The sequence below is a fragment of the Spermophilus citellus genome, assembly GCF_964194105.1.
Source record: "Spermophilus citellus genome assembly, chromosome: 4".
Lineage (NCBI taxonomy): Eukaryota > Metazoa > Chordata > Mammalia > Rodentia > Sciuridae > Spermophilus > Spermophilus citellus.
In genome coordinates, this window is record NC_138185.1 from 134,302,464 (window position 1) to 134,323,930 (window position 21,467).

A 21,467-nucleotide genomic window follows, 5' to 3' on the forward strand; every position below is an offset into this window, starting at 1 on the left:
TATCAATCACCAGTAAGGTGTTTGTTTAAATTCCAAGAAAACCAGTATAAAAAAGTAACCTTTATTTTTAATTAGGGAAAATTGATTTGGTATGAGATATGAAGGAATGGTTCACTTCATTGGGTATAATAATGGGAATTATTTAATAATTGTGATTATTTTTAAAGCACTTATTACAGGTGATAGAAAAATAGTAGTAAAAGTACACTTTTATTATGTTCATAAATACATGTTTGTGTTTTATATGTGTAGAGATGCATAGGAAAGAACTGGAAGGAAGTATCCCACACTCTTATTATTGAGGAATGCATAATGCTTTCTTTCTTTTCTTTCTTTTTATTTTTTTACTTATCTTCCTTTGTTAATTTTCTTACAAGGCACAAACTTATGTGATAGGGAATATGGCTATTGCCAGCGAATTTGAAGAGCCTCTTGAGATTCCCAATTCTCACCAGGGAAGAGCTGTGAGGCAGGACTACTGGAGAGGCCCAAGAGGGTTAGTAGCCCATAGTCCCATGCTCATGAGTCTGTAAGGTCCGAGTAGAATCCATGCGGCTTCAGCACCTTCTACCTGAAGCCTGGGCTGGCCCAAGAACTGCACTCATACTATTACCCAACTTGGGTTTTTGGATCCAGAGGTGTAGAAATGAACAATGGACCCAGAATGAATTTAGGAACGGGCAAGCCTTTATTAAGGACTTTGAGTCAGAAGGGACACAGCTTTGAGGGATAGAGACCCCAGGCCGGCTTCAGCAAAAAAAAAAAAAAAAAAAAAAAAAGGTGGGGGGAGTTTTCTACCTGAAGCAAAAGGGAGATAGCACGGGAGGGACTAAGCTCCCAGGCTGATCTCAAGCAAAGAACAAAGGGGGAATAGCTTTTGTGACATCTATAGGGTGAACTCCATCTCTTGATGTCATCTCATGTGGAGTTGGGGCTTTAGCTGGGCCTACACTCCCTTCTATCATTCTTCTTCATGCATTGCATGTCTCATTACCATCCTAAGTGTCCATCCAGGGGTGTGCATTTTACTATGCTAATAAGGTAAAAGATTACCGTGGGTCACTTTGGTGAATAGTATATGTATGTGTTTTCCCCTTGTCACTGAAATTGTCCTTATCTTCTGGGAAAGTCTCTAATATTGTTTTCTGAGTAATGCAGACCCTGCTTTGACTGGCATTTCTGCAGACTACATGCTCTCAGAAGACTGAGCTGTCCCAGCCTCCTATCTCTTGGGGTGTTACCTCCCTTCCATAGCCTTGAAGACTACTTACACTTTCATCTCCTAATTTTCTGTTGTGGCTGTTAACACCATAAGATTGAAAGTTAACCATGCTGTCTTCAGAAGTTTTCTCTCTTACTCCTAAGGGGTTGTTTTTCATGCCTCCCAGTGGTGTTGGGCCCAGAACAGGCTCACCCTATGTGAAGGCCTACCTTCTCCCCATAGCTCCTTCCTTCTTATGAAGGGACCCAACCCAGAAAGGCTGTGTCTCTGCCTCTCGCCTTATGTGGAGCATAGAAAAGCCAGTAAACGACCATGGCAGTGAAGAGCCTGACTTGCTTGACCCATCTCTAGGCTCTGCAGACCCCTTAGGACAGGGATGCTATGGTCAAGGAGAACAAGGAGTGGAAACAGGCTGATTGGGGAAGGAACTTGATAAATTTCATGGTGAGTTAGTGACTGCTCCAGGATTAGACAGAACCCAGGAATCCTTATTAAATGTTACAACATGCTGCCTCTCAGAGGACAAAGGCTGCTCAGCCATCCCAACTTGTGACAAGCATCTACTAACTGGAAGACTTACTGAGCAATATCTTGGAGGTAACTACCTGAGCCACTTTCAGGGGAGACACTCAGTATCTGACTCAGCCAGGGCTTTAAGAGAAGAGGAAAGCTAGAGGGGCAGAAGCTGTGAGAGTGCTGCTGGGTGGTGTCATTATGGTAGCAGCTGTGTCAGAGAACAACTACTGACATCTTGAAGGCACTTCCCATAGGCCATAAGCTCATCACCAAGCCACTAGACTGCTGCCTCTTCTCCATTCTGCTCCTCTCTGAGCCCTTGAAGAATTTGATGTATAAATGGAAATGGGGATGGTGGAGACCTCTCTGCCACCCAGGGATGTGGGCCTTAACCAGGACTTGCTGAGTGCAGCCTCTGTCCCAACCAGTTGCCCAGGGCATTTCTTCCTTGTCACCTGGCCTCTGTGCCCCAAGCCTAGACTGACATCATGAGCAGGGGACAGTTCTAGGGGAAGAAAAATATGCAACACATCCTGTTCCCCTGATCCTGATCTTCTGGTTCCACCAATGCCTAAAAAAACCTTTTTTGTGCAAAACAGAAACCAGGAAAGAAAAGGCAAGACAGCTACACAAGAGACTGGGAGGAGATGAACAGAAACCATGTGCAGTGGCCAAAAGTACACCACAAAAGGGAGTTGCTGGAGCCAATGCACACCCCCTTCCTTTTTGGGGGTCCATAAGGCAGCCTCTCTCTTCCACCCTTGGGGTTGCCTCTAGGGTCCTTCTTCCCAGCTCTCCACTCTTACACCCCACTCCACTCATGTGCTGGGAGTGCCTGCTGGGCGGGGTCCTCAGTGTTGACTGAGAGTGAACCAGTGCCGGGCACAGGTGACAGAGCACACAGAGGCCACTAGGCCTCCCAAGATTGGGGAACTTGCGGGAAATTCACATTCATCTTAGTTCCGGGACTGATTCACTGAGTCAATCAATGTTTATGGAGAACTTTGTGGAGGTGGTGCTAAGAAATTAATTCCCAGGCTTCCTGCAGCCCCTTCCAAGTGGTGGAAGTGCCATCTGAACAAGGATGAAGAGAGGGAGTCTCGGCACCAGCTCGTAGTGCTCTCACCAAGCTCTGCTGCCTCCACTCTCACTACCTCTGCTGCCTCCACTCTCTGCCCCTGTGATGTGCGTGGGAAGCAATAGTTTGAGAGCTGTGGAAGACCTTGCCAATGAGGAGAGTCCTTTGAACTGCTATTTTCAATTGGCCCATTTGCTCTTTATAATTGCACAGGCATCCTGAAGCCCACCTAAGAGACCAGAAAATGGAGATAATGTTGACATTGATAGACATTGGCTTAGAAGATCAGGCTCAAACACAACTATGGAAAAAGTGATGTGTCTTTGTCCTTGCTGATGCTACCTTTCCTGCTGTCCCCTCTGCAGCTCTGAAATCTTTTTCAGGTTCAGTGTCCTCCCTACATCCCACCATAATCAGAACAATAGCAGCTACTTGTGAATTTAACAAAATGAAATCTGCCCCATTCAAGAGTAATTTCTATTAGAAGTCTTCCATCTAGAAAGTCTTCCATCTCATTGATGAGTCTTCCATCTCATTTCACATTAAAGAAACTTTGGGCACCACTAAGCTGGAAGGAGAGTTTTAAGACAAGACAAGTGGCAAGTCTGGCCCCAACTATGTAGAAATAAGAGAAGGAAGTGCAAGTGGGTTGGGCTGCGTGGCTGCTAAGTGTGTGTGCACAGAAGTCTCCCCATCCCTCCCTTCTTCTGATAAAAGAAAAGCAGTGTGTGACCTTACTTTTCTCTATTTCCTTATCTGTAAATAGTCATTATAAACATTTGGTTTGCTGTGAGGATTATAGAAGATTTATGCAAATTTCCAACAGTCAATGTAATTGTATTTAGTGCAGAAAATGGGTCCTCTGGAAAAGTCCTGGGATTATTCCTTCTGTTCAACAGGCAATCTAAGTCCACTCTTCCTTAAAGAGGCATAAATGGCAGCAGAAGTCACATATCAGCAACAGAATTTATTACCTGAACCAGTTTGAGGAATTCCAGGCATTGGCCATGGCCTTCCCTGGATATAAGAAAACTCAAACATCTTCAGACTCTCCCTCCACCCACCACTGAATCAAGGGGGAAAAAAGGCTGCAGTTGTCATAGCTATTACTACAGCCTTACCCTTGATTAATAATCTCAAAATCACAAGGAAACATGTTGCGATTTGGATTCAAACCATATACAGAAAAACTCCATGACTAAAATAAGACAAGTTTGGAGATATCCTTAACAGATGGGAAGAGACAAGAGCCTTAACTGGCTATGAGAGAGGTAAGTTTTCTGTCTACAACAATCAGAATTAATGGAATTGTCTAATAATCATCATTCAGTGAGCCTAGGAGGGGAGGCTAAGGCTATGGGAAATCAGACAGTCAGGTGTGCTGGCCAAATCCTCCTGGGCTGGTCCGAAGCATAATTTAAGGACTTCCTGCCACTGTCTTTAGGTGGGAGCCTCCTGGTTGCCTAGTGACAGGCACCATACCTCAGGATAGGGGTGGAGAGAGTTGGGAAGGTAGTTCTCTACCTTGCAAATGGAATGACAAGATTCTCGGGAGTTGTAGGGGCGATCTGTAGAGCTGAGATGTGTTCTCATTAGTTCTACATTTGGGGAATGCAAGCTGGTTTGACCTCACATGAGATTTTTATTTTATTCATGTGGTTGGTTAAAAATTACACTAGATCCAGGAAGTTATAGTCTCTTTTCTTATTCTCCTTTTATTGTCAAACCACAGGGAATTGTGCTCTGAACTACAACTGCTGATAACTCTCAACCCAGACCCTGAAAATCAGCCTTGGGGCTGGGTACATCTTGATAAAGTTGTCTCTTCATAACTCAGCTCCCATCCTCCAGCCAGTCATAGTGGAAACAGGAACCCAAAGGCCATATTTGTCTCCTTACCCAAAGAAGGCCCGGATAGAAGGAGAGTTCTCAGCGGCTGCTTGTTAAGCTCTGCTTTACTTGCTGAACTTTGTTCAGCATGAGCAGGTCATTCTGGCTACAAGTTTCCCAAAACCATCCCTATTTGTGTCTTTAAGGCACACGAACTCCTCTATAAGACTCTCTCTTTATAATGAATTATTTTAATTATTCTTACCATTTGAAACAAAGTTCTGCATTCAAGGCAGATCCCCCCGCCCCAGCCATTTAGCCCTGAGATGCTGAGAGGGGGATGAGGGTACAGCTTAATTCACATCAGGGATTCTGGTCATTGGGGTCACACTTGAGCATGACTTTTATCCCCAATCCCTTTTTGGATGTTTCAAAGGCCTCCATGGCTTTCTCCAGAGGAAACCTATGGGTGACTAAAGGCTTTACATTCACAGACTTGGACTCAAGCATCGAAATCGCCATTGGCCACCTGTAAAAGATACAAGCATTACATTCAACCTTCAGAAACAAAAGGCCAGGTCCCCAAAGGTATCAAGCGAAAGAACTGCTTGGCCATTTCTTTCTAGCGCTGTGCTTCAGCAAGGCCAATTTTACATACCAACAACAGGAAATGACTTTGTGGCTTGTAATTTGCAGGCATAAAGACTGTTTCCAATTGCTTCCTTACCTCCTATTCCCTCATTTTGCAATGCCTCCATAGAAAGACTATGGAGGCCTGAGAAAGATTATGGAGGCCACTACAAAAAGGTAGCAGGCCTCAGGGAGGCAGTTCAGGATAATCAAGTCACACCATTGCAAGTTCAGGTTGGCAGAGCTTATTGGAAAAATGGTACTTAGCTGAAGGTATGGAATTATAGATTCTTAAGCTGGGAGTAAGGGACATTGCTAGAGCAGGATGTCCCAGACAGTGGACCCTCAAAGGGGAAAGGCTGAAGCTGAGGAACAAGGGTGAGGTGAATTAAGGCCCTCTAGTTTCCCAGGATGGGCCCTGGAATTCAGAAATGAGGGCAAAGGGACTTGATTTCTTCTCTCTCTCTCTCTCTCTCTCTCTCTCTCTCTCTCTCTCTCTCTTTCTCTCTTTCTCTCTTTCTTTTTGTCTTCCTTTCTCTCCTTCTTCCCATTAAAGAGGGAAAATGGAGGTCTGGCCTCATAAGAAAAAAGAAAAGAAAAGAGAGGGCTGGATAATGAGTGGCAGACAGCTAATGAGAGCATGTTTCAAAATCCCCTCTCTGTATGTCCCTCCCTCTGTTTGAGAAGTACATGTTTGGATCTCTATCATATCACACAGCAGTCAGTGTGGTCAGGGAGTGCCCCTCATGAATAAACAGGTCCCAGGGTCAGTGTGGGGCCTGCCCCGGTATTGCTGGCAGCTGGCCACCCTGGCTTACCCACAACATACTCACGTGTTGCAATATCGAAATACGCCCTTGATATCCACCTCTCGGACGGCTGCATGCACTAAGGGTACAGTGGTCATCTCAGAGCCCATTCCCACAAGTACCAGAGTCCCACCAGAACGAGTGGCCTGAAGAGAAAGGAAAACTCAGAAGGTAAGAGAATGTGGATATACAATTTATGTTAACACACTATTGTCACACAAATGTCTTCTGACTACATCAGGTGAATATCCAAAAATTTCAGAGAATATGAGTCCTGCTATGCTGCAGAACACGAGAAAAAAACTCAACAAAGCAGCAGAGCAAACATTATCATCTTTAAATAACCTGAAATAATACACTTGACCAAGAGAACATCTTCCAAAGCTTTATAAATACAGCACCAAATACTGGCATCAGTATTTTTTTTAAACTTTTTAGTTGTAGATGGATACAATATCTTTATTTTATTTATCTATTTCTCTATTTATTTATTTATTTATTTTTATGTGGTGCTGAGGATCTAACCCAGTGGCTCATACCTCACAGGCAAACGCTCTCCCACTGAGCCACAACCCCACCCGATTTCCATGTCTTGACACTTGCTCTTCCTGCAGACCACCCCTCCACAAGGTAAGCCTTTCATACACCTCTAAGCAACAACCCTCTGACCTCACCAACAGTAAAAAACTACCAGCTACTGTACAAATGGGCTTTTGGAATTATAAAGTTTAAAAGCATCTTCCTACAAGCAGGTTTGCAGAAATGTTTTTGTTCCAGAGGCATTCATCCCAATAGTCCCAGCCATAATGGATCTGGTCTTCCCTGAATATTTATCTGGAAAATGAGTGCTCTGCTAAGGACATGGAATTATAGATTCTAGTAACATACTCCCTGGACCACTCAAAGGAGGGTCAGAAGTGGCAGAATTTCTCCTGACAATTTTCATGTAACTCCACGTGAGTATTGTGCCCCCTCCAGAGCTTTCTGGGGATCACTGTGCTCTATATTGTGAGAGACAGAAAAATGGACAATCCATTCATGGTTAAGTTTTCATGATAATCAGAAGGAGCAACAAGCACTTACCAGAATTATTCTATGTGATAAACAGAGTTACACAAAGGCGCATAGCCCAATCCACTCTTGGAGGGGAAGGATACACCATGAAGAGAGGCTTGCAGTACCAGGAGCAAAGGTAGGGCTCTAGGTTGCAGCCATGTGCACTGACCCCTAGCACTGCAGCTTCTGAGTTGGACTTGTCCTCTCAGCCAGTCTCTTGTGTGTAACAATCACAGTGCTCAGCTAGTGTGGTCTCAACATTTGGCTGTTTTGTGTTTTTACTGATACACAGAATTACTTACAAGCCACCAGGGAACATACATGAATCAGGAAGATGCTGCTGTTCACAGTGGAATATGGGAGAAAGGAGTCAAAGTTGTGGGTAAGCCACAAAAGCTATTGACTGAGAAATTTTCCAGGAAAACTTCTTACCCATCAGCAATTCTCTACCACAAACTAGCCACTCCAGGATGCCAGGGTCCAGCAATTGCTGATCATAGGTCAAGGAATGCTCAGACTACCTGACCACTCTGCTGTGGGTGTGATGTCTAGACCAAGGTGACATTAATTCTACCCCAAGGCATAATGCCATACCTTCTCCCAAACACCATGCAGTTATCACCTGCGCAGGAAAGTGATGCTCAAGTATTTCTATATTTGGTGCTACTCCCTAGATCAGACATCTCTTCAGGACTGGTAAGGCCATAGGATTACATTCACCTCCATGCCAACCTCAAGTAGCCTGGCAGACAGGCCCCCACTGGCAACAAATGGAGATGACACACATCCCATCATCTGAGTTTTGGTTTCTCTTTGCCCTTTCCCATATGGCAACCTGTCTATACCAGAGAGCCGAGGGCTAGCTCATTCTAGTTGTAACTCAGAACAGGGTAAAATGCTACTTGCTCCTTCCTTCTACTATGTCCTTAGCCCCCAATGCCTCTGGGCATTTTGGTAGGAGGAGGGCTAGGTAGCTCTTCCAGGATGCTGGGCCTGTGGGTATGCCACAGCTGTAGGTGTGAGTTTACCCAGAATATCTCACATGCTGCAAAGTAACCTTGTGTGACTCAGAAGGAAGGCAGAAGCCCACACTATTGGGAGGAAGCAGTCTGGAAGGTGGGGCAGGGGTCCTTGGATTGCTGCCCTCCCCAGCCTAGGCCCTCCCATCCTAGCACATTTGCTCATCTACTCTTTCCCTTCCTCTCCTGAGCAGCAGGGCAGAATAGAGGAAGCTCTGGAGCAGGCAGGATGCACTTGAACCTGACTCAGCCACTTACAGTCATATGCTTGAAGCAAAGTCTATAGGACCCTCTCCACATAAAATGATAAATGATTTTCAGAGCTATTGCACAGATTAGGCCTCATGTATATAAAGTACCCAGAAGAGGACCTGGCATACAGTAAGATTTGGAATCTAGAAGTTATTCCCTTTCTCCCTTTTTCCTCATACTCTGATCTGTCATTGCTCCTCCCTCCCCTTACCTACAACGCCTGTCAGTTTCCATGAATTGCTGATGGGGTTGGTCCTCAAGGAGCAAATCAGACATATGCAGCTTATACGTTCCAGTTCTAGGAAATAGCACAACACTAGCCACTGTGGCCCTGAAAATTCACCTCACCTTTGTGACTAACTTAATCAATGGCTGTCACTTTGTATCAGTGACCCAAAAGTACAGTTTTCCTCAATAAAACAAGATAGGGATTTACCACACAACTAAGACATGACTAGCTGTTCCTCCTGTTGATGGTTTTACCAAGAGGGTACCTTAATGACCATGAAATGACCTTGAAGGCAACCCCATCCTAAAGTTGCAAGCTACTAACATCATTCATGTGTGTCTGTCATTGTGTTGGGCACCCTGTGACTCCATGATAAGAGTTACTATCTCTGCATTCCAGACAAGAAAACAAAATGCTGAGAGACTAACCAATTCTGCTTGGGGGTCAAACAGCCAGTGGGTGGAGAATCCTGACAGTGGGACTTCTCACTTCTGCTCCCTTCACTGCCCTACGCTGATTCCCCAAAGCAGCCTGACAGTTTGTTGCCCGCAGTCCACTCACATAGATGCCCGTCTGGATGCAGGACTCTGCCCCTGTGCACTCAATGGTGACAGCTGGCTTGCACCCCAGTAGATTTTCTATTTTACTGGCGATTTCCTGAGGGTTCTCCTTGGAGACCTGAAGAGTGAAATCAGCCCCAACTTCCTTGGCTTTGGACAGCCGAGAGGCAGACAGATCTAAAGATGAGCAAAAGTTTCTTTTAAACTGAGAAATCAAATGACTGATTAGAAAAAATAAATAAAATAGAAGTGCAAGCTCCAGTGTAGTGAGAGGTGCTTCTAACCCCTACACACTGCTGCACATAACACACACACACACACACACACACACACACACACACACGTTCATAAATTCCTTCTCACACAAGACACATAATCAACACCCTTCTACATCTTCACAAAGCCCAACACATACCACACAGCTACACACATTTTCATACTTTTTACATACATACACACGCACACATAAAACCTTATGTATGCATGTACATATGGATAGATGGGTTTATGATGTACACCACCAACTCCCCACATACAAATACATCCTCTTGATCTCCTAAGCTTGAACAAACAGACCAAAAGCTAAGTTTCCTTTTAGAACTGAGAGGGAAGTAGAAGGTCCACACAGAAAGAGACACAACCTCTTCTCCAGAGTAGCTACTCCCTCCTTTCACAAAAGGCTCCATCCTGAGTTGGTCATACCTATGTAGACTTTTCAACCCTAAAACCCAGAGAAAGAAGGAGCCCCCTTAGAATCAGAACCCATTGTTTGGATGTGGTTTGTCCCTGAAAAGTTCATGTGCCAGAGGCCTGGTATCCTACATGGAAGTTTGAAGGTGGGACCTAGTACAAGGTAATTAGGTCCTTGGGAGTGCTGCCAACAGAAGGGATTAATGCTGGTCTTGCAGAGTGAGTTAATTCTCCTGAAAGTAGTAAGTCTGACCTTTGAATCTCTCTGGTCTCCTGTCTCATCATATGATCTCTTTCACACATGCTCCAGCCACTGTGATGCTATGGGCCCAGGGGCCCTCACCAGAGGCCAAACTAATGGGGCTGCCCAATCTTGGACTTTCAACCTCCAAATGGTAAGCTAAATAAACCTCTTCTTTAAAAGTACCCAGTCTCCAGTATTTATTTTATTTTATTTTTTTTACGGAAACAGGAAATAGACTAACATAGGAAGGGAATGTATCTCATGCCTCTGCCCTAAACTGTGGATCCAGATGTTTCACCCTCAAGGAAATTTTAAGAAAATCTTACCAGTCACTACAACTTTAGCTGCTCCCATTGCCTTGGCCACGAGCAAAGTGACCAGCCCAATTGGCCCTAAGCAAAACAGAAAAAGGGAGAAGTTTGTGTATTATTATATATCAGCTCATTCCCTTGCCCAGGCCATGGCCAAGAATTGTATCTTTTGTGTTGCTAGCATTTAGCCCAGCACCTGGCACAGTTTGTGAATGCAGAGGTAAATGTTCTCTACATGAAACATGCTCCTAGCACTAGGTTCTACTTGATTTTCCTATAACTTAGCACTATAAATTTTCCACTTATACTTGGGCATTGCTTGAAGATAAATTCAAAGACCCAGAGGATTTATACTTTTTCAGCAAATTAGAACCAGAAGGTTCAGATGTTTTCCTACCCTAAACTTCATAAGAAATCATCATGTTTCCCCAAAAGAAATACCCTTTCTGGGTGTCCTCCAAGGATCCTCTGGAGGGAATCCTTAAGTGGGGTGGCTCTCTGGGTTGACCATCTTCAGGATATTCAGGTATCCAAGAACTAGCCCCAAATCACCTGTTTCGCCACAGAATCTGCATATTAGGTGGCACTGTGGCTTTAATATAAAATCTAGAACCACAAAATGGAGCAAAAAAGAATATCTTTTGGGTTCATGTTTTGTACACACCCTTGAAATCAACTTTATGAGCTCCCCTAGAAAAAAAAATACATTCATTCACTTCTGCATTCACAGTTCATGGACGGGGCTTGGCCATCACTTTTCTGGTATGACTCCAAAGTTCCAAAACTTATCCTTTCCTTTAATATCAAAAGCATTTTCCTAGGTTTGCCACAGGTTCAAAAACAATCATTGAATTCATTTTTGGGGTGGATACCAGGGCTTGAACTCAGGGGCACTAGGCCACTGAACCTCATCCCCTGCCCTATTTTGTATTTTTATTTTAGAGACAGGGTCTCAATGAGTTGCTAAGTTCCTGGCTTTTGCTGTGGTTAGCTTTGAATTTGCAATCCTTGTGCCTCAGCCTCCCAAGCTGCTGGGATTACAGATGTGCACCACAATGCCCAGCAGAATTCATTCTTTTTTAAATACTTTTTTTTTAGTTGTAGTTGGACACAATACCTTTATTTTATATTTTTATTTTTATGTACTACTGAGGACAAAACCCAGTACCTTGCACATGCTAGGCAAGTACTCTACCACTGAGCCACAACCCCAGCCCCAGAATTCATTCCTAAAATGAATAAAAGGGTTATGTTGCCTAGGAAATCTAATTATTATCATGTCTGCAGACATTTTAGTTATTCAGCAAAGTGCTAGTCACTGAGGGAATGAAACACTATAATCCTACCCTACTCAGAAAGATTCTAGAACTAATCCCAGCCTTTCAAGGGGAATAAGATGGACAAGGGGTCCCCATATCCTCAGTCACTGCATCCATAATAAAGTGTCAACTGTTTCTTACCAGCTCCACACACAAGGACTTTTTTCCCCAGGGAGATTCCACCTCGCTGGCAGGCATAAATTCCCACAGAGAGTGGCTCAATCAAGGCCCCTTCCTCAAAGGTGACATTGTCAGGAAGCCTGAGGAGTCATTCAACATGTACAGTTAGATCTTCTAGGTTAAGTATAATAGCAACAATAGCATTAATCTCTAGGATATATAAAGAACTCAAAAAACTTAACACCAAAAAAAACAAATAACCCAACCAATAAATCGGCTAAAGAACTAAAAACACTTCACAGAAAAAGAAATACAATCAATCAATAAATATATGAAAAAATTTTCAACATCTCTAGCAATTAGAGAAATATAAATCAAAACCACTCTAAGATTTCATCTTACTCCACTCAGAATGGCAATCATCAAGAATAGAGGCAAAATTAATGTTGGTGAGGATGTAGAGAAAAAGGTACACTCATACATTGTTGGCAGGACTGCAAATTGATGTAACCACTATGGAAAGCAGTATGGAGATTCCTCAGAAAACTTGGAATGGAATCACCATTTGACCCAGCTATCCCACTCCTTGGTTTATACCCAAAGAACTTAAAATCAGCATACTATAGTGACATGGCCACATCAATGTTTATAGCAGCTGAATTCACAAATAGCTAAACTATGGAACCAACCCAGGTGCCCTTCAATAGAAGAATGGATAAAGAAAATGTGGTACACATACACGGTGGAATATTACTCAGCTTTAAAGAAGAATGAAATTATGGCATTTGCCAATAAATAAGTTGGAGAATATCATGCTAAGTAAAATAAGCCAATGCCAAAAAATCAAAGGCTGAATATTTTCTCTGATATGTAGATGCTAACTCACAATAAGGGAGGGCAGTGTAAGGAAAAACAGAGTTATTTTAGATTAGGTAGAGGGGACTGAAGGGAGGGGAGGGGATAGGGAGAAGAGGGATAGTACAATGAAACAGACATTATTACCTTATTACATATATGACTGCATGACTGATGTGATTCTACAATAAGTACAATCAGAAAAATGAGAACTTATACCCCATTTATGTATGATATTGCAAAGTGCATAAATGAATTCTACTGCCATGTATAATTAAAACAAATTTAAAAATTTATAAAGTAAAAAAAATATATTGTATATGTCCAATGTCACTACAACAGTAACAACAGCTAATACTGAGCACTTATTAATGTGCAGAGTAATACATTAAGCACTTTACACACATTCACTCATGTCAATCTCAGAACAGTTCTGTAGTGGGTACTACTATTTCCATTTTCAGGAAACTGAGTTTAAAGGGTTAAATGACTTGCCCCAAAGGTCCAAAGATAATGAGGAGCTCACAAAATTCCAATTAGAAGTCAGTAATGTCTGATTCCAGAACCCATTTTATTCTTCCCCCTATGAAAATGATTTTCTTTGGAGAAATCACTTCAGTGAATGTGATCACACCATGCTTTAATTTGTTTGCCTTTTGTGGTGCTAGGGACTGAACTCAGGGTTTTGTGCATGCTAGGCAAGTGCTCTACCACTGAGCTACACCCCCAACCCACATTGTGATTTTGTTTATTTATTGGTTTGTTTTTGCAGTACTGAGGATTGAACTCAATGGCACTCTACCACTGGGATGCATCCCTGGCCCTGGCCTTGAAATTGTGATCTTACTACCTCAGCCTTTCAAGACACTGGGATTATTGGCTTGTGCAACTGCACCTAACTCCATATTATTTTGTAATGTGCTACTCAAGCTAAGGTATGGAGTGGTTGTCATTAATAGAAGTTCATTTAACAAGGGGTTAACATAGCCAACATTCCAGCATCTCATCATCTTTTCAAACTTTCCATGTGTCATGCTTCACTTTAGCAAACAATCTCAACTATCAGCAGCTTTGAAGATCAGTGACTTAACAGTGGGCATCATTCTGGTACTTGTCCCCATTCCAGAAAAACCACATCTGGTGACAGCAGCTGCCTGGCTGTCCCAGGAGTGGTTAAGAAGGGAACAGGGCCTGTTCCACATAGCTGATTAAATGCTATATCACTTTCACCACTGGGTTCTTGGTTTTCACTTCTGAATCCACTGGCATCTCCACCTCATCAACAATCCCACTGATGTAGACAGCAAACATTTGCAAAAGGCTTTACGGATTAGACAGTTTTCTAGTCCATTATCTCATCTAATCCACAGGATAACCCTGTCAGGCAGGAAGGACAGGCTTTCTTTTTACCTTATTTTACATTAGAGGAAACTGAAGCTCAATGACATTAAGAGACTTGCCCAAGGTTACAAGGTTGGTTCTAATCAAGACTTGAACCAGTGTCCTGATTCCACACCTTCTGCCTGGCCCACATCAGCTCCCTCTTGGTACAAGCAGTTCTATGGCTAATAGCTAATTTTGACTAATTCATCATTGTCCAATATTTACATAATGCCCTCAAAATCTCTACACACAGAAACATGAAAACCTTCAACTTATAAACAGAAAATCAACATGGTAGCCCTACATTATGTTCATCTCCACAGTCTTTTTGCTATTGTTACCAGTCCTTGACAGAATAAATCACAAGGCCTATGTTCAGCTGGCTTCTCCCCCTTCCCTCCCCTCTGCTTCTCTCACATAATTTCCCCCACTCCAACTCATTCTCATTCTGACTGCTGTTCAAACCCTAGTCACCCTACAGGTGTGCTGATTCCATATAAAGGAAAAAGGTTTATAACGAAATAATAAAGACTCCTAAACCCTTTTAAGGAATCCCACTCCACACTCTAAGACACAATAGCCTGCCTCTTCACAGCTGGGCCTCCCACAGAGCTCCGAATGGCTCTAAACTGAGTGCTCCTGGTATCTTGTCTCTGACTTCCCTTGGAATAAGAACATCAAAGAGCAGGGCATGGTGGCGCATACCTGTAATCCCAGCTACCCAGGAGGCTGAGGCAGGAGGTTGGAAGTTCAAGGCCAGCCTCAGCAACTTAGCAAGACTATCTCAAAAAAATAAATAAATAAAAAAGGTTGGGGATGTACTCAGTGGGTTCAACCCCTAGTACTACAGGAAGAGGGTGGAGTGGGGGGGACTAATAACAAAAACAAAAAACACCAAAGAAAAGTGGGTGGAGGTATGGATGGGAATGGTGGTGAGTTAGGCTGTCATCTGGTTGATTGAGAGTTCTACCCGTCAGATAGAAGCTGCCTCCTCATACCTGTACCCAACACAGCCAACTATATGAGAAAACCTCTTGGCATGGAGGCAAAAACACAGAAGGCATGAGGAGTGCTGGGGCTAGCCCCTCTGCCATTGACCATGGGAAGGTCACTGGGTCCTCCCTCCCCGATACTGTCCAGTGGGAACTGACAGGGAATGGGAATGACAGGACTCCAAGTTTCTTTCTAGCCTTAACTTTTTTGGACTTTATAAACACCAGAGAATAAATAGCAAGGCAGTTTGATGATTTTACAATAGTGTTTGGGGGAACAGACAAAAGTGGTTAAAGGATGATCAAGAAGCCAAGAGGGAGCATGAAGCAGACTAAGGCCCAGAGCTATGCTAGGGAAAGAGGAGAGGAGAGGTGAGCTGTACATGACACCCAGAGACCTTCTTCAACCCTCCTATTTCCACTACTAACCAGAACCCCCTCACTACCACACACTATTCCCTACAAACTACCACCACCCTATCCCCAGCACAAGGCTCCCTTCTCAGACCTAATCCTATACCTCCGTCTCCCAGACCCAAGACCATGACTAAGACATACCTTGGTGTCATTTATTGAGCACCAGGCTTTGTGCTGAGTATCTACTATTTCTTTCTCATTAAATCTTATCAACTGTTCCGTGAGAACGATACTATTATAATGCCCATTTTACGCCAATGATATTGAGATTATAAAATTTAAAGAACTTGCTTGAGGTCATACAGTGAGTAAATGGCAGAGACTAGTGGTTAGTCTTGAGCTTTACCACTGTGTTCTTCCTCCTTCCATGAAAACACTGTGTACACCTTGATTTGGAAAGGGCCCAGGAAAAGACAGGCTGATTCAGGAACCACTTGCTGATAGGTGAACTCGGCCCACAAAAACCTGCTTTCTTCTGAAGTAAGCCAGGTGTTGACTTAAACTCATCACAAGGTCTCTGGCCTACAACTCCTCTCAAGGCTTCCAGTGAGCACTAGAAAAACTCAGATCTGTTAGATTGCCCCTGGGAATGGCACGCCGATTCCATTGGACAAGCCCTATATTGGCGGATAGCCACCACTGGGGCCAGGCTGGGATAGAAGGAAAACACACTTGGGTCAGGTCAGAGGAAGAGGAGGCCATCAGCACCCCAGAGCTCCAAAGCAGAAACTCATGAGGACTGTGCAACACCTTGTTTCTCTAGAACACAGCTTCTTAACTCAAGACTATTTCAGGCATGAGTTGTAGTAGGGTAGTAGACACAGGGCATGGGGATGTCTGCCTCCTGGCTCTGCTCTGTACCTGAATCCATTAGCCTTCTTCTGCCTCAGTAAATGCTTGTATAAAAAGTGCAAAACAGCTTACTTGCCTGGCATATGTGAGGCACTGGGTTCAATAAATTAAAAAAGGTCTATCAACAACTTAAAAAAATATACTTAAAAAAGTGCAAAACAGTGCCCACCTCACCATTACTCCTGGGAAGGTTAAATAAGATTCACATATAAAGCACTTATTAGCATAAAGGCAGGCATGTGGTAATAGTAGATGTGGCTTTACATGCACTGCCCTCTTTAGTCTTCTGGTGATTAAAAAGTGAAGCAGGGGAAGGTTAAATTATCTCCCCAAAGTCACTCACAAGGAGGGCCTGAATCCAGGATGCCAAGACTCAAGCCCCGGCACCACACTACACCTCCTCAGTAAGCCTCACTGTCACTGTTTGCTGTTGTTATCAAGGTCACTGTTATAGTTTCCCTTTCTGGTGGCTGTTAAAGAAACCAAAATGAAGGATGGATGATGGCAAGTTCTCTCCAAGATGATTATAGGGCTCAAGTGATTTGAGTTGCAATTTTCTATTTTTGCTCCAAACTAAAAGATGATAAACCAATTACTGTGAGTCAATTTTAGTCCCTTCATCAGTACCACCAAGAAGGGCACGCCTGCCAGGGAAATGCCCCATGTTTAGAATTTGAGCTGAAATCACCACAGGAAACTAGAAGAAAAAGCACTAAAAAAAAAAAAAAAAAGGGAAAGAGGTCCCTAATGGCACAGCTGGATGGTGAGCACTCACTTGTAGCAGAAGTCAGCATTGTGCTTGTAGAATCGACAGAGGTTCCCATCATCAGGGGGTGTGGCACAGAAGAAGATGGATGGTGACAGATTGTATCTGCCAGTCTTGCAGAACTCATCATTTTCTCGGGGAGCACCAGGCTCAATAGTAACACGATCACCTGGAGAGGAAAATATGGTGGCACACTGTCACCTGACCCCTCCTTGGCTTCTTGTTTTCCAACCTTTGAAAACAAGAACAGGATAGAGTTATGGTGAAGGCATGCCAGCTCCTGGGCTGATGCCAAATGCAAGAATCTAGCCTAAGGAGTCACCCTCCTCCTTGGGGACCCAGGGTACCCTAGACAGGCCAAGCCTGCTAGTGTTTCCAAAAGGAATACAGGATGCAGCAAAGGATCATATTCTGGGAGGAAAGAGCAAGCCCACTTCTCCAAAGACTGGTTTGACCTGCCTTGTGACAAGCCAACCTGCCTCTCCAGCTCCACAAGCCACTTTCCAGCTTGGGAAACAGAGAACCAGTCCTATATCTAAGGAAAACCAGGTCTGGCTTCCCCCTCAAATCCACTGTGAAAGGGAGCATGCAGACATTTTTTATTCACTTGTTTTGAAAACATAGGACAAGACCTGTACAAAGACAAGAATTATAATTATAGCCTGTTTTATGTTCAGTATGGTTGTGTTTAGACAATAATTAGGAGTCAATTGATTCCTGGTTGGCAGAACTGTGAGGGCCAAGGACCTGTAGAGGCCCAGACTGTACAATAGAGGGTAATATATTCAAGGCTGGTGAATAGCTAGTCTGTCATATTTTTATGTCTCATTATCCTGCTTGGAAACCCAGCCCAAGAACTGCTCTCCAATTGCTTTATCCCCCCTATATTTTTATTATGAAAAATTTGAGACATACATCAATGTTCAAAGAATTGTGTAAGTAAATATCCAGATACCTTCTACCTAGGTTCTTCAAGAAGCATTTAGCTATGTTCACTTTGTCCTGTATTTATCTATCCACCCTCCCATTGCATCTACCCATCTCTCCTCCAGCCATCAATCTTCTCTCTGAATAAGCTATCTGCTGTCTTTCTGTGTTCCATCTTGCAGGCAGCCAACATAGCACGTGACCAGTGTTTGTCTCCCCTTTTGATGGGTGTGGTATTGTCAGTCACCTTGTGATCTGGTTCCCTAGGTAATCATAGACGGTAGCCCCGCTCACCTGGTAGTCAGGCAGCTACGCTCACCTGTTCCTTTGTGATATTACACCTTGCCCTATTTGGAATTGAATGTTCCATGGAAATGCCCTTTGTGTGTCTCCTTCTCTTATTCTGCCTTTGGGTGTGGCCTTCCTAGATGTCAGTCAACCTGCTGACAGCAGACATCATGAAGCTAGACTCAGCCCCTTGAAACCTGACTCCTTGCCTCATTTAAATGGCTTCTCCTCAATAAAAGGGGTCAGCCCGTGCTCTCTCTCTCTTTCTGCAGACCCTTAAGGTCAGAGAAGCCATCACAGCACCCCTAAAGAAAAAGGTACTTCTTTCTCTTGTGTGGTTATTTCACGCAGCCCAATTATTTCAGTTTCCCTGGAGTGACCCCTGAGTATTTAAGTCGCCAGGAACACAACACAACGTATCCATGGAATAGTGTAGATCCTATTAAACATCTGGTGTTCATTAGTAGCAGTGATGGTAATAATAGTGACAGTAATATATAATAGTAGGACACTTGTTTTTATTGTATTTATCATTATAATTATCTGAACTGGCATTATTGCAGAGGAATTTCAAACTATAAGATAGTTAGATTAGGGGGCTGGGGTTGTGGCTCAGTGGTAGAGCACTTGCCTAGCAATGTGAGGTCCTGGGTTCCATCCTCAGCACCACATTAAAAAATAAATAAATAAATAAAGATATTTTTTTAAAAAGATAGTTAGATTATATATGAATTAGAAATATTTCCATGCCTTAGATTTATCAGTTTACATTATGTAAATAACTATTAAGAAATATTCAATGAGTAGTTTTCTTCTCTTAGGATTAGTTGATTAGAACTTGAAATCAAAATTAGCATATGAGCAAGGTGCAGCGGCACATGCCTGCAATCATAGTCTTAGCAACCAGTGAGACATTATCTTATAATAAAAAATAAAAAGGGCTTACAATAATGTACTCAGTGGTATAGCAACCCTGGAGGGAAAAATTAGCTCATGAATAATTTTTTTTAAGAGAGAGAGAGAGAGAGAATTTTTAATATTTATTTTTTAGTTCTCGGCGGACACAACATCTTTGTTGGTATGTGGTGCTGAGGATCGAACCCGGGCCGCTCGCATGCCAGGCGAGCATGCTACCGCTTGAGCCACATCCCCAGCCCTCATGAATCATTTTAAATAAAAGCTTTGTATTCTAAAAAAAAAAAAAAGTACTCACAGAAATCCCTTGAGACCATTATAATGCATTCCTCACCTGTACGTCTCTTCCTTCTCCCTCTCTGACTCCCTATACTTTCTCTGCTGCCCAGTGAACTTTCTGCAAATTATACCATTAAGGGTGATGTCTCCAACTTGACATTCAAGGTTTTCCATGATCAGGTATTGTTCAATTTTATTACTGAATAAATTATTACCGTAATAATTTATTACTATAATTATTTTACATTATAATAATACAATTCACAGTTGTATGGTGTTTTTTAAAGAGGAACTTTGATAAAAACTATGCAATTTTATCATCTCCACTAACTCCCCAACCAAAAACAACTGCTCTAAAAAAAGAGACACATAAGCAACCCAGACAGGTTAGTTACTATAGCCTCTGTAATCTCATTGTTCTGTTCCTCTTAACCAAAATAGTATTTTATGACCTCTTCACTGACTCAAATACAAAATCTTCTTCAAATCTAAAGATGCTGGGCAGCCTGATGGTTCTGAGTACTTGCTCTAGGGTCACAAAGAACAGGGTGGGAATTTCAGCTCTGAGACTAACCAGTGTGTGTCCCTGGGACAAAAACCAAGCTCTAATTTCTTCATCTACTAATAAGCATAATAATGCTTACCTCATAGACTGGTTTCAAGAATGAAATAAATAATTGTCTCTAAATGTTTAACTTGGAGATTAATGAATAGCAAATCAAAAATACTGACCTTCTTATTATTGTTACTATCACATGTCCAGCTCCAAGACCTATCTTCTCCAGGCACCTTCTTCAACCACCTCTGCTTATAGCAATTGCCCTTTGACTTCTAGGGCCAGAGTCTTGTTCTCTACTTGTTGGTACTGGTATAATTCCTAAGGTCTGGTCTCCCTAACTAGATCTAAGCTCTAGGAATCATATATTTTCTTTTCTTATCTCTCTTAAAGCACCTGGCACAACACTGGACCTGGACTAAACACTTGTTAGAACTTACATTTAGCAGACCCCATTCCACGCTTTAACTTACATTTAGAGACCTGGTCTCATAAGAACCAGTCATCAGATATTGTTGGAATTTATGGACTTTCAACTTTAGGAAAACCCTGTAACACTATAGTTTTCTCAGCTTCCACTAATGATGAAGGGAGGCCCTGTCCTAAGAATACTAAGTGGGACACATGTATAATTTCTGATCTTGCCAATCCCCCTCCATGTGGCTTAGAGGCTCCTATGATTAACACAAGATGGCACATACTGCTAATCACTGCCTTCCTCCAAGTGATCTGACATCATCTCTAGGACATAATGACATTGTTAGCAAAGGAAAGTTAAAGCTAACAACTTGGGTATGTCAAGACAATTCGGATTTAGTTCACTGGTAAGGGAACAACATAGTCTGCCACAGCTAAAAATTCCTCCCCTCAGGCAGAATGAATTAAGCAAATCTAGGGAAAATATTGGTTATTTCCCAATCCTCCAATAAAAATCACAGATTCCTGGGCCTGGGGTTGTGGCTCAGTAGTAGAGGGTTTGCCTAGCATGTGTGAGGCACTGGGTTCAATTCTTAGCACCACATAAAAATAAATAAATAAAAATAAAGGTTCATCCACAACTAAAAGACATATTTTTTTTCAAAAAATCAAAGATTCTATCTAAAGCCTTGATTCTCAGCACACGGAGGTAGTTTGTGGCTTTTGTTCCTGGAACATTTTCTCTACCTCTTTATCTGGTTTATTTCTCACTTGGCTTCAGGTATTGGGTAAACTGCATCTTTTCCAAAGGAGCCAGAGGTCTAGGTAAGACATGCTGATCACACCCTGCATTCTCTTCCACTGCCCTTAACACTGCCACAAAGGACCTGTTTGTCTGTCCAGGTTTGTCTCCTGCTGTGGAAGGTAAGGTTCAC

The 21,467-nt window shown here is 42.8% G+C and overlaps 1 protein-coding gene across 1 annotated transcript in view; it reads right to left on the minus strand.

The window, feature by feature from the left end:
- Positions 1-3,558: 3,558 nt before the first annotated feature.
- SORD (sorbitol dehydrogenase) overlaps positions 3,559-21,467 on the minus strand; it is a 35,775-nt gene continuing 17,866 nt past the window's right edge. Inside the window, exons 4-9 of the mRNA XM_081288815.1 lie at positions 17,160-17,319; positions 11,907-12,025; positions 10,462-10,527; positions 9,203-9,378; positions 6,110-6,231; positions 3,559-5,175 (exon numbers count right to left, since the gene is read on the minus strand). Coding sequence (XP_081144941.1) covers positions 5,010-5,175; positions 6,110-6,231; positions 9,203-9,378; positions 10,462-10,527; positions 11,907-12,025; positions 17,160-17,319 — 809 coding nt within the window. The 3' untranslated portion in view covers positions 3,559-5,009. The remainder of the gene's footprint in view (positions 5,176-6,109; positions 6,232-9,202; positions 9,379-10,461; positions 10,528-11,906; positions 12,026-17,159; positions 17,320-21,467) is intronic.